Raw genomic sequence first — 18,286 nt, 5'->3', positions numbered from 1 at the left:
GGAGTTGGGGAAAAAAGGTCTTGGGAATTAAAAATAAGAAAACTGAAACTTAAAATGGTTGAAGATAATGACACGGAAATATCACAGAAAAATAGAACAAAAACAAACAAACAATGGATACAGAGTTTCAGTTTTGCAAGATGAAAAGAGTTTTTGAGATTGGTTGCATTACAATGTCAATAAACTTAACACTACTGAACTGTACACTTAAAAATGGTTAAGATGGGCTTCCCTGGTGGCACAGTGGTTGAGAGTCCGCCTGCTGATGCAGGGGACACAGGTTCGTGCCCCGGTCCGGAAGATCCCACATGCTGCGAAGCGGCTGGGCCCGTGAGCCATGGCCGCTGAGCCTGCACATCCGGAGCCTGTGCTCTGCAACGGGAGAGGCCACAACAGCGAGAGGCCCGTGAACCACAAAAAAAAAAAAAAAAAAAAAGTTAAGATGAGAAATTTTATGTTATGTACATTTACCACAATTAAAAATAAAAATAAAACAAACAAACCCAAAGAAACAAAAAATAGAAGAAAAAAAAGAAAGGATCCATCCAGAAATCTAACTTCTAAATAATAGGCATTCCAGAAAGAGAACAAAAAAAAGGGGAGGAGAAGAAAGTATCAAGTAAATAATCAAAGAAAATTTCCTCCAAAACTGAAGTACATGAGTTTCCACTCTGAATGAGTGCTCAGTACAAAACAATTAAGAGTCACAGCAAAGCACATCATTATAAAATTTCCAACCAACAGCCTAAAGAGAAAATCCTAATGCTTCCAGAGATGGAGATGGAGAAGATGTAACATACAAAGGATCAGGAATATGAACAGGAATCAGACTTTTTACAATAGCAACCCTGGAAGGTAAAAGAAAATGAATAATACCCTCAAAATTATGATGGAAAATTATTTTCAAACTTGAATTCAATAACCAGCCCAACTATAAATTCAATTACAAATCAAGTATTAGAATAAAATTAAGACATTTTAAAATATGCAAAGATCCCAACAACATATCCCCTCTCTCTCTTCCTTACAAGGTTACTAAAGGAGGTGCTTTAGCAAAACAAAGAAGTAAACTAAGAAAGAAGAAGGCATGGGACCCATGAAATGGGCAAAACCAGCCCATGACAGCAACGAAGGAAAACCCCAGAACGACAACTGTATAGCAAGTCTAGAGATCAGTCAGCCCAGATTGAAACAAGAGGAAGGAGGCTCTGGGACAAAGACTCTAGAGAAAAAAATGGAACTTATGCATTTGAGTATATGGAAAATATTGCTAGAGTTTTGGACAGAGTCTTGGAGCACTTGCAGGGGTGGGGGCAGCCAACTGTAGATAATATAGAAAATTGACAAGTGAGGAAAAAAAGGCAATAATTAACTCTAAGAAAAATGGAGGGCTGTATAATCTAGAAGGCATGGTTGTACTACCTTTATTGGCTCATTAGTAAACAGTATTTGCAAACATAATTTAAATGCTGATTATTGGTTTAACTAAAAATAGTTATATAAATGTGGAGGTGGAGAACAGAAGTGATAGACTCATTCATGTTCTTATCTATCACGGCAGGAAGTCAACAAATAACCCTTAAAATTAACAAATCAAGAATTAGTAGTATACACATTTATTTAGATATATGGATCTAATCTGGATGAGTATCTAAAGGAGTTGAGGCTATTGCCTCTAAAGAGTAGGCCAGAGAACTGCTTTTTGCATTACAAGCCTTCTAGTATATGTATATATATTTTAAACTATGTATGCGTATTATTTTAGTTCAATAAACAACGTCAAAATATTAGCATATTATTTGGGGGTATCCGCAATGTCTCGAAGTTTATCCATGGCCGGTAAATAAATCCGTTTTGAAGGGCTCTCTGGGCCTCGATGACTAGTTTTTTGCTCATTTTCTGCATTCCCCATCCCCCGCTTTCCTGGGAGCACTTAGCATAAAATAAATCAACACATGTAAAAATAACTCAAAGTTTGTCAGATCCTCCCTGGAGAAGGAAAAATACAAAACAAGGCACACAGGCAGAAGGTACAGACGCAGCACAAAACTGAGTTCATTTCCCACATGCAGTTGAGTAAAAAAAGTATGTCTCTGGCAGAGGTACTGGAAGGTAAGGGTTTCAGAGGCAGAGAAAATCATGTTCGGGGCACCTTGGAGGCAGCTCCCGGCAGAGAAATGGAGGCATGACAGGAAACCAGGTAGGCTTATTCACTTCGGTGACTTCTCATTCCTTTCCTTCCTTGCCCTTTTAACACTCTGTAGTTACATAAATTGAGTTTCTAGTCCGTTTCCTTTACCAGACTATGAGCTCCACGAGGGGGGGGACCTCATCTGTTTCACGCGCCACTGTATCCCCAGCGCAGAGCAGGAGCCCATTAAACATCTGTGGAAGAAATGAATGCACGATGGTGCCGCCGGACAGCCATTAGTGTGGCATGAGGAAAGGTCACACCGACAGCAAACAAGCTGAGAGCAAAGAAGCCGGCTGGGAGATGACAAGGGCGAGCTTCTTGTAGGGTCTCTGAAAGTACAAGACGGGAAGAGTGGAAGTAAACCTTTGAGGAGTGCGGGAGGGAGACGCCGGACAGTGAGGCAGGCCTCGGGGAAGGACAGCAGGGTAGGAAACACACTAATCACAGCCAGTTGGAGCGTCTATGGGAAAGTGGAGTTGGAACTAGCGGCACCGCACATGCGCATGCGCGGCCTCCGCCCCCGCCCGGCGAGCCTGCGTGCGCGTGCACAAGGGGTCGGAGCGGAAATGGCCCCGCGGGGCCGCGCGTCCGGGCAGCGAGCGGAAGTGGGTGTGAGAGCGGAAGTGGCCGGCTAGAGCCGGGGGCTGGGCGGGGACCGGGCTCGTCAGTGAGGCGGCAGCGGCGGCGGCGGCGGCTCGGCAGGCGGGTTCAGGCTTCGGGGGCCAGGTCGGTCGGGTGGGTGGGTAGGTGTCTCCACAGTGAGTGCGTGCGCGGGCCAGCGCGCGCGCGTTCCCTTACCCCCACCCCGATCCCTTTCCCCTTCTCCCCTAACCTCCTACCCCACCCAGCTCCCCTCCTCAGGGGGCAGCAGGGCCGCTCCCTCCGTCCTTTCCTCCTTTACCCACCCTCACCCGCCCTTGTTTCTCCTTCCCCTGCCCGGGGCAGCCGCCGCCATGATCCTGCTGGAGGTGAACAACCGCATCATCGAGGAGACGCTCGCGCTCAAGTTCGAGAACGCGGCCGCCGGGTGAGCGCGCGCTGGGGGCCGGGGGCTGGTGGGTGGCGGGGGAGGCAGAGTTGACCCCTGCTAATCGTTCAGCCCCCCAGACATGGAGGAGGGAGGTGGGAGACCTGGCAGGGTGTGGGGACTGCCCAGGCGGTGTAGACGTGGGCGGTGATTGGGCGCGGTGGGGTGAGGGGCAGAGATGCGTGGGGAGAGGCTCAGAGGAGGGATGCGGAAGCAGTGAGTGGACAGGAGAGCGCGTGCCAAAGTGCAGGAGACCTGTGGGACGTGAGGGTAGCTTGGGCCAGAACTCTCGCTGGAGGATCCCATTGCCCGCTGGAGCGAGCAGGGGACCACTTCCCTCTGCATTCCCCGTCATTGTTCAGAACCCGGAGAGAGCCCATTTGGGATTGGGTTGGAAGGAGTTTTCAGGAATTCCCAGGACTGGAGGAGGAAAGAAGATGCAGGCCCAGATCACCAGCAGTCTTCTCGCTCCCCACCCCCCACCTCGTCTAAGGGAGCGGGAGGGAAGACTGAAGGCAGGCCCAGCCTTGCAGCCGGAAAACCCGATGATCTCTCTAGTTTACCTTCCCTGAACCCAGCTGTGAGAGACACTGGCCATTTTGTTACATTTCTCAAGCAAAGTTAGTCGTCCCCCACATCCACAGCCCTTCCTTATCGCTCTTCTGAGGTTCTAATAATCCTTTCCCCACCCGCTGTCCTCTATCTGGTTGTTTATCTTTTAAATTCTTATACCATACCCCTGGTCTGTGATTTCTTCTGCAGTAATTCTGGCCTAGATACACAGTTAAAAGCCTCCAGCGTCTATTAAGTTCTTAGATGAAACCTGTTTTTAGCCATTGGCTTTTTTAAAAGTGGGCTTTAGGACATGTTTCAAAGGCACCCTTCTCTGTCAAACACAAGAATCAGTAGCAGACAACCTCTTCCCCCAAAGCTGCTTTGCTTTTGTAATATATTTAAACCAAGGAGTTGGTTTTAGCTTCTAATTTTTGGTGGCCTGTGGCCAGTCCCTTTGCCTCATTTCCCCATCTGTGAGGATGGGGCTTCACATCTTGCTTACACAGTTGAGGACATAAGTGCAAACCGTTTCTGGTGAACTGGGAACTAATAAAAAGAGCAAGTGCTTGGAGAGCCACAGATGGAAGAGGATTGGTGGAGGGGAAATTCTAAGTGGACATAATGAACTTGTGGCTTGGAGGCATTAAAAAAAATACTTATAACCCACTGCTTAAATTGAATATATTGTCTGTCTCTTTTATAAGGCCACAGATTTTATCTGTAAAGCAAAGCACAACGTTTCTTGAAGTAATGCATACAGTGAGCAGTAGCTACTGTTTCCTGCCAGGGACTGCAGTTGCTTATATTTTAGGCTAACTTGCTTCGTGTCTTCAGCCTCACTTACCAGTTGCTTTGCATTTTAAATGTTCAAACGAATCAGCTTGGTGGCTTATTTTGGGTGATTGCTCTGTCCTTTTTTGAGCAGTGTAGCACATAGGAGGAAGTTAAATTAACTTCTGCATTTTCACAGCTGATCTCAAGTGAATTCTCAAGTTTAGACTAGCAAAAAATGAGACCTGGGTGGTTATAAGCTGATCTACAAGATAAATGCCTGTGCATTTCAAGTAGAAGCATGCCTTGTGGTGTAGGAGTACCTTCACAACTACTTGTTTGTTAATAACTTGTGATTCTGAAATGTAGCCCATAACTCAGAGCTTCAGCTCTTCTGCTTTTAGAACATTACTCTTAAAAAGAGCTACTAACCATTTCAGTGGGAGTAAAGTAGGCACTCAAGTCTGGAAGGCATAAGTTAGAACTTCTGGGACTTTTTTTTACAAAGTATATGTTGTAGCGATGTTGAATATTGGGTCAGGGCAGCAAGGTTTGGCTTTTCTTCTGGCCCATCTTCCCTTTGAGGTGTGTCTTTAAGTAAGTGGGCTCAAAACGTATTCTGCTGTAAAGCACTTTGAAAACCTTTGAAAAGAGACTATGATATTCAGCCGAGGAGGTAGGGCTTTCCTGGGATTGCAAATGTAACACCTAGCAGAAGCCTGTCTCTAGACCCAGTGTGAATTTCCAGGCATACCAGTAAGGTGAGGCAGCAGTAGAGTAGTTAAGAATTTATCAAGGTGCATGCCTAGCCAGAACTTCCAGAGAAGGGTGACTAGTGTGATAATCATAAACGTTGGTAGGCTTCTCCCAGTGCTCAGCACCAGGCAGGAACAGGAAAGGGGGACCTTTCTGAGAGCATTGGCAAAGTTACAGAGGACCAAAGGGGTGGCACGTGTTGGGGTGGAGACCAGAGAAAGATTAAAGAAAGGCAGTAGTGCTGAGGAGAAACCCTGGAGATTTGAAAGGCTTGGCCCTTGTGGGAACATGCTGGGAGAGGTCAGCTCCACCCTGCTTTACACTTCTCAACAAACCAGTTGGGGAAATTAGGTTCTGAGCAGCCTTCCCCAGAGTGAATCTTCCATCTCCACGATGTCCAATAATGATAGCCAGTAACTACATGTGGCTAGTTAAGTGTAAATAAAAATTAATTAAAGTGAATTAAAATTAAGTTTCTCAGTCACACTAGCCACAGTTCTAGGGCTGAGTTGCCAGATGTGGCTAGGAGCAGCGGTATTTGGGTAGCAGAGATGTAGAACATTTCCATTATTGCAGAAAGTCTGCATTTGGAAATGTAGCACTGTTCCAGCTACTAAGAACATAAGCATGAGATAGATAGTCTTAAAAATAGTTCTGTCGTATATACTTTAGAATACTGTTAGAGTAATTTTCCTTTTGAAGTTGATCTTATTTTAAACGCTTCTCAGAGCATGGTAATGGATTTATGACAGGTCCTTCTCTATGGGCCTCTCATAATGTACCCATGCCAGAGTAAATTGCAGCCTCGAACCATTGCCCAGCCTCCTTACCTGTGGACTGTGAGCACTGAAGGGTGTTGTACAGTATGAAACATATCATCCTGCTGGGTCTTCTTGCCTGTGACATCCTACTGAAAGTCTAAATTTCCTTCGAATAAAGCAATTCTGTCATCTAAATTGTTTAAGAATACATTTGGGGACTTCCCTGGTGGCACAGTGGCTAAGAATCCACCTGCCAATGCAGGGAACGTGAGTTCGAGCCCTGGTCCAGGAAAATCCCACATGCCGCGGAGCAACTAAGCCCGTGTGCCACAACTACCGAGCCTGCGTGCCACGACTACTGAAGCCCGCGTGCCTAGAGCCTGTGCTCCGCAGCAAGCGAAGCCACCACAGTGAGAAGCCCGCGCACCGCAACAAAGAGTAGCCCCCGCTCGCTGCAATTAGAGAAAGCCCACGTGCAGCAGCAAAGACCCAACACAGCCAAAAATAAATAAACTAAAAAAAAAAAAAAAAAAAAAAAAAAGAATACATTTGGTCACGACACCCTTTTAATTTGGAGGCAGTTCCGACAAAGCCTAAGGTTCATTCCAAACGATTTACCGTTTTTCTTTTTTCCTACCGCCCTATTGGGAAGGTGGCTTATTGGAATGATTTCTGTATCCTCACAGAATGATAGTTATTGGTAAATTGTCTTCCCAGCAGCCTCCAAACTAAGAGACTGTGACTGATTAAGAAGCTATTTTGAACACTGCAGATAACCTCATGTGCAGGTCTTGTCAACAGCATTTTGTTTTTGTTTTTGTTTTTTTTAATCATTTAGGAAGTATTACCCAGGCCCCCAATTAAAGCAGAAGTAATCTGGCAAATTAATTTAATTCTTTTGTTAGTATATACACACCAAGAACCTTTACAGCCTCAGAAACTAGGCTTGTCGGCTTAGCTAGAGTCCAAAATTGAGGAAATGCTGTCAGATGCAAATTGCTGTTGATTCTAAGTGCATGCTGGCTCCTTGCCACAGCTGTGCATATTGTGGGGAGCTGTGGTTCTATGAGGGGGAGTGAAGCTCAGTAAGCAGGCTGTGCCAGTTGGGGTGGGCGAGGACTGTGGGAGGAGAAATTTGAGAAAGGAATAAATTAAATCTTGCTGATACCTTGTTCTCATTCCCAAATATGCTGCATATGTCCTCAGAGAGACATACTGGTTTGAAGTGATTTGGAATTAGGACATTGTTTAAGCATTTAGAAGAAATTGGATGTAGTGGCTGACTTGCTGAGACGATCTAGTTGGTCTTTTTACAGGTCACTGTAGTTAAACACTGCTGCCCACCCTCTGGCTGCCTTGGGACCACTTTGGGCATAAAGCCCCAGAGCTGCCCTCCCTACGTGTGTACCAAACCTGTGACTCCTTAGGGGCAGGGCCTGTGGTTTCATCATCTTTGTTTTCCCAGCATTCTCAGTGTGTGTATAGTCAGCTTAATAAGTGTTTTCTTGAAGCAATGGATGAAGCCAGATAGAATGGTTCTTAGTTTCTTTAGCAGTTTATCACCTTCTGACATTGTGTGAGTGAGCTTTTAGACCCTCTTTGTTCTTATTTTGAGACGTGGCTTAACAGAGAGTAGGACCACCCACTTCTTACCTAACATGATCCATTTTTCTAGGCTTTGCTCAAAAAGGAGGATGGGAGCCTTAGAGAGGACTTAAAGGAGAGTAATCAAAAACTTTATGGCGAGATGATGAGCAGAATTCAATAATTCCTCTAATTCAGCTTATGGAAGGGATAGCTAGAAGAGGGACATAAATGCACAGCGGGGAACTGGATGCATTCGGGAGTAAAAACTCCAAAACCCTTAGTGAGAAAAGAGGATTGGACAATAACAGTTGCCAGGAGTTCTTTATTGACTGATTAGTGACATTCTAGAAGCTTCCTTAGAAAAAGGATAAAAGGAAAATTTTTTCTAAAGGATTTTAAGAATGGCTCTTGAAACCCATCTGAATGAATTGAATATGTTTTAGTGTCTTGTACTGTCCAGTCAGTAACCCTGAGGACTTATCCAGGGGGCTTTATTCTAGGATTTCAGACATTACAACAGTCTGACAGTAATATGGTTCTGTTTCTCTTTGTTGTGCTGACCAATTCCTGATACTGGGAGTTAACCACAATCCCAAAACCTCTCTCTACCATGACTCCAAAGTCTGATCTCTGATTCTACCTAGAAGAAAAACGAATTCATTGATCACCTTCTATGAACCAGGCACTTTACTATAAGCTTTAACGTGGTTTTGTTCCATTTCAGAGTGTGCCTGGGTGACAGCAGTTCCAATAATACAGTTGACAAAACTGGGGCTCTTGGGAGTTGGAGAGGGGGTAGACGTATATATTAAGCATTGTACAGGCACCCTTCCCCGGTGATTCCTGGTATGTCACGTACAGAACATGACCATACCTGTGGCACATCTGGGTAAATGGTCTAGCCTAGAGATCCTGCCTCTGGGCTGCCCTAAGGGCTGTGGGGATCATTATCTCAGCATATCTATAACTTAGTCACAAGACCCTGATTGGGAAACTTTGCTGTCCACATAGCATCTCGGTTAGTCTTCACAACAACCTTGTGTGGTAGATGCTTTTAACCTCCGTTTTCTAGAAAAGGAATTTTCGGCTCGCAGACATTTGAGTAACATTGCCTGTGGTTACATAGCCAGTAAGGGACAGAACTTGAGGTGAAGAGTCAACTCTGAAAGACATGCTTTTTCTGTGATTAAACTCACCCGCAGCATCTGAAACTTTAGCAGACAGTGGAACAGAAAATAACGATTTACCCTTTTGGCCTATTAAACGGTACACTTTCTCCCAGACCAATCTTATTCCCTTCTAGCTCCATGATTTTAAACCACAAAAGTAAATAAGAAACACCTGGTCTTGGAATTGAGTCATGGCCCTGTCCTGGTGTATTTCCCGCGCTGTGCAGTCTCCATGTTGGGGCACAGAGTTCTCAGACCTCTGACTCCCAGCTGATGCCTCAGGAGGACTCCTTTGGCCCAGGGCTCTCCTCAGCAGCCTGCCTCTCTCCTCTACAACCTTTATGCAGCCGTAAATAGTAAGCTAAAATATTAATGGCAGTGATTTGATAAATATTCCCAAGTCAAGCAGCAAAGCACGTAGTATAGATCTTAGAGACTTCTCCCAGTGGGGAGCTGTGCTCAGGGAACTTTACGGCCTAGAGAAATGCAGAATTTCTGAGTCAAAATGTTTGAACTCTAAGGTTTTTTATCTATACTTGATTTTTCTCGGTCTGTTGATGAAGTGAGAAAGTGAGGAACTCAGTCCTTCCTTGGCTGAATTAAAGCCTAAAGGTTAAAAAAAAACAAAAAAACCCAAAACCAGCCGCCTACTAAGTGATACAATGTGGCCTTTTATAAGCCTCCACCCTGCCTCTTTGGCACAGCCAGCCTTCCTCTGGAAAATGTGCTTCAGTGCTTCCTCCCGTTGTGCAGCCTCTTAATATTTCACTCAAGCGGGCCGTAGATTAACGTGTCTACTTCTTCCTTGGCTCCTGTTTTCTAGAAGTGAAAAATGGTGGTTGGCCAGTCATTGCCTTAGTCTCCAGGCTACAGTTTCAAATGAAAGATCAGAAACAACTTAAATTTTTATACAGTTCTTTTCATCATATTCCGAACTCACTGCTTGTCCATAAACCCACTTGATGCTTCGATTCTCAGACACCCAAAATACTTTATCTAAGTCACATATGGATGGATGGCTTTGAAGAAGCAGAGTGGAACTTTGTATGTTATTTGTATAGGCTGATTTTACAACAGGGCTAACATATGCTTAGGAGAGGCCAGTTTCCTTGAAAGGCATTGTTTAGCTCTGCTGCAGCTTTTTAACAGTCATAAACCACGTTATCTATTCCATTATTTCCCAGCAACTCTGGAGGGTAACTCAGTCTTTGTTCCTTTTACAGGTGAGGGAGCGGAGATAGTAAAAGAGATACGCACTTGATCGTGAGGTCTTGAGCAAGCTAGGAAGGAATAAATATGAAAATGTGTATATCTTGTCTGCTGGCCCATAAAACAAAGTGGAATCATTTGAGTTTTAGGGTGTTAGCTGATAAAACTGTAGAGTCTTCATTCGATTCCTACCATTGGGCTTTGAGGAGAAGTGAGGAAAGCATGTAAAGTAGCTTTTCACTGGAGGTTAATTGACTGTTATTGTTTATAGCTAGGATATATGTCATGCTTTCTAGGTAATAACTCAGCAGCATTTATCAAATAGAAGTCCATGTTCCAGGCTCATCTGGGAATCGCCCAGAAGGTGTTAGACTTGTCTTTGCCTTCCAGGATAAGTTCTTCTGTGTCTGTTCTCTTGTTTTATCTTTAGCAATTGTGAGAGGTAGGTAGGATCATTTGTGTTCTCCCATTTCATAGATGAATAGGCAAGAAAAAGAAGGTGTGTAGTGTTAATTTGTCTGAAAACATGGTCCTGGAGAAAAGGCTAAAGTTGGAAAACAGGTGTCTTAACTGTTCTCAGTGATTTCGCAGTGTTATTTTTTGCTACACTTTATGGACGTACACACTGGAATTTAAAAACAAAACCAAAAAAACTAGGGTGGAACCAAAGAGGGCTTCACTAAGGAGAGTGGTGAGTACTTCGCTCATGTAAGGGAGAGGGAAAGATGTGTAGGAAGACTAACAGATTGTCTTTGAAATGGAATAGAACTGTATCGTTTATGGCCTGAAATCATCCTTTCACTTTAAGTAAATTTAAACCATTCTATGCTCTGTTTAGCAGTTTTCTTGCTGAGTGTGCTACCTCCACTGAGTATGTCCCGTGGGGGAGGGATTGACCAAAAGAGGGCATTTTGTGGGTCACATATACAAACGTCTATCATGGTCTTAAGGAGTTGAGAATTGAAGGTGAGCACAACCACAGAAGAGATTCCAGCTGCAAAACAAAAGCTTCATCTGTCCTGCTTCCTTTTTTCAGTCCTCCACCCTAAATAACTACAGAGGTTTAGATGCATAAGAAACTGAATTGTGTACCTGGATCAGTGGTAAGTATAAGATTTTTACAGGATGGTCCAATCTTAAATAAAGCTCAGGAGCCTTTTGCAAGTCCCCTTGAAGGCAAGCAGCAATATAGTTATATTGTTTTTTGGCTGCACCATGCGGCACGCAGAATCTTAGTTCCCTGACCAGGGATCGAACTCGTGCCCCCTGCATTGGAAGTGCGGCGTCTTAACCACTGGACCACCAGGGAAGTCCCAGCAATATAGTTATCTTAACTAAAGGACTTGTTTTGTTTTGCAGAAACAAACCAGAAGCTGTAGAAGTAACATTTGCAGGTAAGTGCCTTTATCTCACCTACTAAGAAGAAGGCACAATATAAAAAATAGAAAAGAAAATTCTTCCTAAAATAAGCTTTTTAGGGCTACTATCTTGATTGTCTTTGTGTGTGGGGGGGTCTTTATTTTAGATGATTATTCCATGGATTTAGTGAGCGATATAAAGTTGCCTGCTGATATCTTAGAAGTTTGGGTTTAATTTTGTGGTACAAATTAAGGTTTTTTAAATTTGGAAATATTTTGTTATTATCCTTAACCATCATCTTAGTTTGCCTAGCACTAGAGGAGTGGGGAATCACAAAAGTGCTAGAGACCTGTTCCACAAGTCAGAGAGAGATGTTACTTCTTTCTTTTCCTAGAGAGAATTAGGTACTGATACTACGCACTTGCTGTGTGAACTTTGAGGAGTTGGATAGTTATGCTCTGTAGAAATGAAGGTACTTGTCTAGATGATCTTGGAACACTTTTTGCAGCTCTGAAGTGCTGTGACTTGGAGGCCAGGCACCATCCCCTTCCCCTCATACTAACTAGCAATGCCAGATCTCCCTAAAGTAATTACACTCAGCACCTGGTTTCAGGAACCACAAGAGAGGGGAGGCCTGTGGAGTACAGAAACTTAAGGGATAACCAAATGCAGTGTGTGGGCTTGTTCGGATCCCAATTCAAATAAGACAAAAAAAATTTTTTTTTTGAAGCTGAAGTCTTCTTTATTGACAGAATCAACAGAACATGCGTGGCAAAGGTGGCCACAACGTCCCAACACAGCACATTCTGAAATTCAAATTAGACTTATTTAAATGTGGCTCCATTTGATTCCTTCACCTTGGTACTATGATGATTATCTGTGCACAGGGATTCTATACTGAAACAACCTCACTAACATCACCACTGTCACTCAGTTTTTGGAGACTAACAGCTTGGTCCAAATTTTAAAAAAGGTAATAGGCTAAAAGACAAAAAAAAAAAAAAAAAGTCAGCTAAGCTATCGGGCCTAATCAAGAATGGCTTAATATTATTCATTCTCTTCTTTGAACATTTTACATAAGTAAGACAACAATATTTTTTTTTAATTCTTGAGACAATATTTCAGTGCTTGACTGGATATTTGATATTAATAAATTGTTTTTTTTAATTTAGGCATGACAGTGGAATTGGGGTTATTTTCTTTTCTTTTCAACTGTCTTCTTTACCTTTTAGAGGTGTATTCTGAAATATTTATGGATGAAGTGACGTGTGCAGTTTGCTTCAGAATAAATCATTGGGAAGGGGTGTGTCTAAGTGAAACAAGATTGGCCATATGTTGATAATTGTTGAAGCCATGATGAGAATATGGGTTTGTTATAAATTATATTTTATACATGTTTAAAATACATCACAATAAAGATTTTTTTTCAAATTCTTTCAGCACCAAGCTGTGATTAAAGTAAAAATAGCTTTGTAATTTTAGAAAAGAGCAAAGAGATAGGTACTCTCTAATTCTATCTCAGTGTTTCTGCTGACTTTCCACATGGATTTAAAATAAATGCAGTTTTACTTATATGCCTACTTGTAAGGGAGACTTCCTTGTGGCCTGCAACATGTAGGCAGGTACTTTGAGATATTATTCCCTATTCCCAACTTAAGCAACCTTATTTGCTTTTCCTTGCAGATTTTGATGGAGTCCTCTATCATATTTCAAATCCTAATGGAGACAAAACAAAAGTAATGGTCAGTATTTCTTTGAAATTCTACAAGGAACTTCAGGCACATGGTGCTGATGAGGTAAGTTCCACATCACTTTTCCTTGGGACTCTTTTTTCCTTCTCACCTTTTCTTGGTAGCTTGCCACTCCTAGAAGATCCATGGCACTGAGTCATCCCTACTGGCACGGGCCACTCTGGTTGGCTTGCTCACCTAACCAGGGGCTCTTGACTCTGTTTCCCATAGTCGTAAAGAAGGGTGTTTCCCAGAAAGAGTTTTGGTTCTTTGCTTGCCTGCTTTTTACTCTGAAGAAATAAAGATGTTCTCTAACCAATGAAATCAAAAACAGCTTTAGTTCTCAAAAAAGGGAGCAAAGAATACTTTTCCTTGACCAATACAAAAATAACTATCACAAGACTGAGATGGGTTCTGTTCTATTTCTGTTGCATTGTGAAGTAGGTATATAACCTCTGACCTGTTTCAAGTTTACAATCTTAATTTCTTATTTTGGAAATTTAGGCACAAATCTGCCCTTTCAGTTTTTAAATTTAATGCTCTTTAGAGCTGGCCTCTTTAAGTATCTGCTCTTCTTTATGACTACCTTAGGGGAAATAAGAAAGGGTGTCCATGCGTTTTGAAACTCTTGATGGCCATGCTTTATTCACTGGCTTCTTTCAATGGGTTAGGTTCCTGTTGAACTATGTTTGCTCTGGGGAGAGCCATTTATGGAAGAAAGAAAATGCTATTACACCAGTGTGTGCACGTTGTGGTTGGGTCTCAAAGCAGGAAGTATGACTCAGTTCCTGAATCAGTTTTCAAATATCTTTTAGTTTTAACAAAGTAGGTTCTCCTTAATCTGGTGAATGAAGATACAGTCTGGTGAATGAAATCAGATATATTTTCTTTCTGATTAAGAGTAGTAGCTTTTGACTTCTTTAAAATTTATGTAATGAAAAAGGCTGTTTGCAAAAGAGTATAATCAAAATCTTAACAATAAAAATTAAAATTGATGTTAACCATGAAGAATACCAAGAGCCATACACGGTCACTTCCCTTACTTCTTCATATGTGATTGGTTTGCCCTGTAAGTTCAAGGGTAGAGCTAAAACCTTTTCTGATTTGCCTCATAAATTCAAGGGAAGAAGGATGGTTTAGAGAATTTGTATTCAGGGTTATTTTACCCGAAAAGGAAGAGCTTCAGGAGAAAGACCTAGTCTTTTAAAGCATTTGAAAGATTATTAATTATATAAGTGATACTGGCTGACTCTTTACCAGATGAAGAGCAAGGGGAAACAAATGGCATTAAGCTGGCCGGGCATTAGATAAAGTAGAAGACAACTACCTGGAAAGAACTGTTGAATATTTGAACAAACAACTAAAAAATTGTGTGATCATTCTCCCTAGATAGTCCTCTCTTTTTAAAGATATAGGTGCAATAAGAACAATCCTTGGGAGGGAGAGAAAGTGTTAAGCTAGATTTCTTAAATCTCCTTTCCAGTCTGTGCTTTCCTTATGGTAGAACTCCAGAACACATGGCTATTCCCGTAGGTACCACAAGGGTCAAAGAAACAGCCCCACCCACTCAAGTGGGTGGAGTACGTAACATTTGCAGTGTTGGGGCAGAGTGCACAGTAAATGGCTCCCTGGGTTGGTTAAACAGTGACCAGCCTGGGATAACCACAGGAAGCTTGCTACTTTGTCACAGGCCCTTTTTCAAAGCAGAAAGCCTCAGCTGCTGGGGTGGGAAGGTCTGATCTTCTGGTGGCCTGTTGGAAGAGGGGGCACAAATTGAAAAGTGAATCATGGTTAAAAGTGCAAGTGAAGTCAGCAGGGAAGCGCTGGCTGGTTTTGCCAAGAGGAGGGCGCAGAGTTGAATGTGGTGTAATTTTGGCTCTAAAAACCTCTTAGATCTCAGAGTATTAATTTGGTAACTTGGAATTAAACTAAATCTTAGGTGCTGTGGTTTCTCCCACATCTGATTTTCCCTTCCTCCAAGTACACACAGTACAGAATTGTAGCTAGTTAAAATTGTTAATGGGATATGTGTGTTACTTTATTTTTCCCCCAGACAGTTAAGGAGAAGTGGTATATGGGACACCTGAAGGCCAACAGACTCTATGACCTTGGACTTCTCCCTTTAGTTCCTCTTCTGTAAAAGAGATACCTTACAGTGGCTGTATGGTCACCAAATAGGAACTACATGTGACATTACTTATCTTTTACCTTTATACAAAAAGTGTGGTCACTGATTCATGCGGTGAGGTCCACCCTATTATCCAAGTTTTGCACGTTGAGAATTTCTTCCAGCTATAGGATAATGATTGATATGTGGAATACTAAAGAATATTTAAGAATGGGGGGAAGGAACCTACCATGTGATAATTTTTTTTAATGGGACATGAAATAAATGGTTTGCTCCTGGTTTGTTTGTTGTGTTTGTTTTAAATAACCTAGAGAGTACATTGAAAATAAGATTAGAAGAAAAGCATTGACATTTGCTCAGATCTATTCTGAGTCCCCGGATGTCAGAGATGGGCAATGAGACCACAGGGGTGAATGAGACAGAGGCCCTGCTCACATGGACCTCCACTCTAGTGCTGCCTGTGTTCGCAGTGCTTTTCGCTGGCTAGTGGGATCCTTTAAAACACACGTGCCACTCTTACAATTAAAACAAGTTTGTACTCTTGTTCATTTTTAACTTGGTAACTTGTCTTAGATTCAGTACCTCTTTTTTTGATATCCCAGAAAATGCAAGAGAATCATTAGTGTGTTTGTGGTGGCATAGAGTTAGAAATTGGATGCCTAGAGACAGAGCCCTACAGCCTGTTATACTACTGAGGGTTAATATATTGGCCTCAGTTCTACCTTCCTATAAAATAGTGATGACACCTTTCCTCCCGAAGTGTAAGGTTTTAAGGAGACATAGTAATAAGCCCTGTCTGTGTTTTGCCTCTTAAACATATAAAGACTACTAAATACTGAGAGGTTATTAAATTCTAGTGACTTTAATATTTATTTTTTTTCTCTCTTCAAATAACTGCCTTTCTTCCGCTTAATATGTCCCATATAACGTTTAAGTCAGAACTGTTCCTTCCCGAATAAAAAGTTTGTTTCTTAAACCATGTCAGCCTAGGAGCAGTTTCTACCAGGGAGAGCAGTCATACCGGCAGAGAAAAAATAAGAAGGTGTAAAAGGGGCTCTTGTTTTATCATTTACTCCAAAAAGCTGGGAAGTAGCCAGCTGTTCGTTGGTTTAGAGAAAAAGACATTTAGAGAGTACAAGCTTCTGTGGACCCACCAGCATAAATAACTGGCTAAGATTCAGTTATCCATTGCTTTTTGTCTTTTAAAAAAAGATGATGGTGAGCTAAATCATTTTAAAGCATACAAGATAAGCAAGCTAACTGGAATCAGTTCCCGACAGTTCTGGTTGTATCTCGTCAGGTAACGGGTGTGACTGAGTCCTGAAAGAGTAAAGGGTGAACCTTGACTGAAACACAGATCCTAGACCAACCTTTTGGAGTTAATTGCAGTTCTGTGAGTGATTTGCTTGGTAACTCAGATAAATCTGCTTCCCCCTCTATCCAGTTTCTCATTCGCCATTTGAAACTTAGGAAGAACGCTGGCTTAGGAAAAGCTTAGCCAGCACAGTGCTTTGAAAATAATGAAATTATCATGGACTTTGAATTAACCTATTTGTTTTTGTGTTTTCTAGTTATTAAAGAGAGTGTACGGGAGTTTTTTGGTAAATCCAGAATCAGGTATGTAGTAATGTGAGCAGCTGTGGGATGACATAGAAAGAGACCTGTCCTTTTTTGTGCTATGCTTTTTTTAGCCAAAGGATTTCGTTTAAATGTTAATTCATCTTACAAATATTTTTGCATGAGTTCAGTTCCCACTTCAACTCTTTCTGTAAAAATACCTTTTAAGGGGTTTACATTGTCCAGTAATGGTACACATTATTGTTATAGTCACACAGAGAATTGATGTATGCCATTTTTAACATTTACTGGCTAAGGCCTAATGACTCTCCCTTAATGTTTCAGCCAGAGGGCCACCTTTGTTTGCCCATGATGATTAAAATGCCTTTTGAGAAGACTAAGCAAACATTGAGTCTCCCTCCCAGCCCCTAGTAACACGTTTGTCTGTACACTGTACATTTGGAGAAGGAAAAGCAATATTCACAACTATTCTCACATTTTCAAGTAACAAAAATTTCAGCCCCTTTCATCTGTTCTGATCAGTGATCTCTGCCTCCTTCATGGCCAGAGGTATTGGAAAGCACCATGGCCATCCTTGATTAGAACAGCTATGTTAACACAGCTTTAAAGGAAGTTTAAAGTAGAAAAAAATAAACAGTATTTTTATCCCTGTGATTAAGTGGTAGTTTCAAATTCTGAGGTGTCTAGCCGGGGCCGCATAGTCAGGACCAAGTTGTAAGACTGTTTGAACATAATATTTGTTACTCAAATCCTGTGACTGTGGTACCTTGACTAACAAATCCTTCTAAAAAGGAAAGTGTGTCTGTCTCTTTTAACAAGTTACTTTAAAAACAACAACAGGGCTTCCCTGGTGGCGCAGTGGTTGAGAGTCCGCCTGCCGATGAAGGGGACACGGCACGGGTTCGTGCCCCGGTCCGGGAAGATCCCACATGCCACAGAGCGGCTAGGCCCGTGAGCCATGGCCGCTGAGCCTGCGCATCCGGAGCCTGTGCTCCGCAACGGGAGAGGCCACAACAGTGAGAGGCCCGCGTACCGCAAAACAACAACAACAACAACATGACACCATCTCACCATTCCCATTAGAATACCTTCCTGTGACTCTTATATGCTGCTTTGGAAACAAAATAATAAAGAAAAAGCGCCTTTGGAATGTAACTTGCTACTAGGAGTATTTATGGATGAGAGCTTTGCACTCCTAAAGAATACTGAAATGTGTTAATCCCCAAATTGATGGTCCAAACGTATCTCAGAAATAAAAGCCAAAAGATAAATAACACTGTAGGCTTTAAGAGGAATCAAGGAATTTCAGAAAGAAAGAAAAAAAAAGAACTATAGCAGAAAAAGCATAAAGGAACTCTCGGACATGCTTGTCACCGCTCAGGTCCTAAAATCTATCAGAACAAGCAGAGTATAACTCAGAGAGCTTATGTTTCTGTCTCTGGGCCTTCTCTTCCACTTTCTG

General features: G+C 42.3%; 1 protein-coding gene and 1 non-coding gene across 6 annotated transcripts in view; both read left to right on the top strand.

Moving 5' to 3' along the window:
* Positions 1-2,816: 2,816 nt before the first annotated feature.
* ARPC2 (actin related protein 2/3 complex subunit 2) overlaps positions 2,817-18,286 on the top strand; it is a 29,630-nt gene continuing 14,160 nt past the window's right edge. For 3 of the 5 annotated variants that reach the window (XM_089916390.1, XM_089916388.1, XM_089916391.1), the window contains exons 1-5: positions 2,817-2,920; positions 3,140-3,221; positions 11,389-11,423; positions 13,072-13,184; positions 16,818-16,863. In XM_089916390.1, the coding sequence (XP_089772516.1) occupies positions 3,148-3,221; positions 11,389-11,423; positions 13,072-13,184; positions 16,818-16,863 (268 nt within the window). In that variant the 5' untranslated portion in view covers positions 2,817-2,920; positions 3,140-3,147. Of the gene's footprint in view, positions 2,938-3,139; positions 3,222-11,388; positions 11,424-13,071; positions 13,185-16,817; positions 16,864-18,286 lie in introns of all 5 variants that reach the window. The other 2 variants (XM_022567664.3, XM_089916389.1) reach the window with 2 other exon arrangements.
* On the top strand, positions 6,033-6,169 carry LOC115802146 (small nucleolar RNA SNORA42/SNORA80 family). Its single transcript, XR_004022546.1, has one exon. It is a non-coding gene; the product is annotated as a small nucleolar RNA SNORA42/SNORA80 family (small nucleolar RNA).

Source organism: Delphinapterus leucas, chromosome 8 (genome assembly GCF_059928025.1).
Source record: "Delphinapterus leucas isolate spDelLeu-1000000601 "Yukka" chromosome 8, BTC_Dleu_Yukka2, whole genome shotgun sequence".
In the NCBI taxonomy this organism is placed as follows: domain Eukaryota; kingdom Metazoa; phylum Chordata; class Mammalia; order Artiodactyla; family Monodontidae; genus Delphinapterus; species Delphinapterus leucas.
This window is presented reverse-complemented; position numbering and strand designations above follow the sequence as displayed.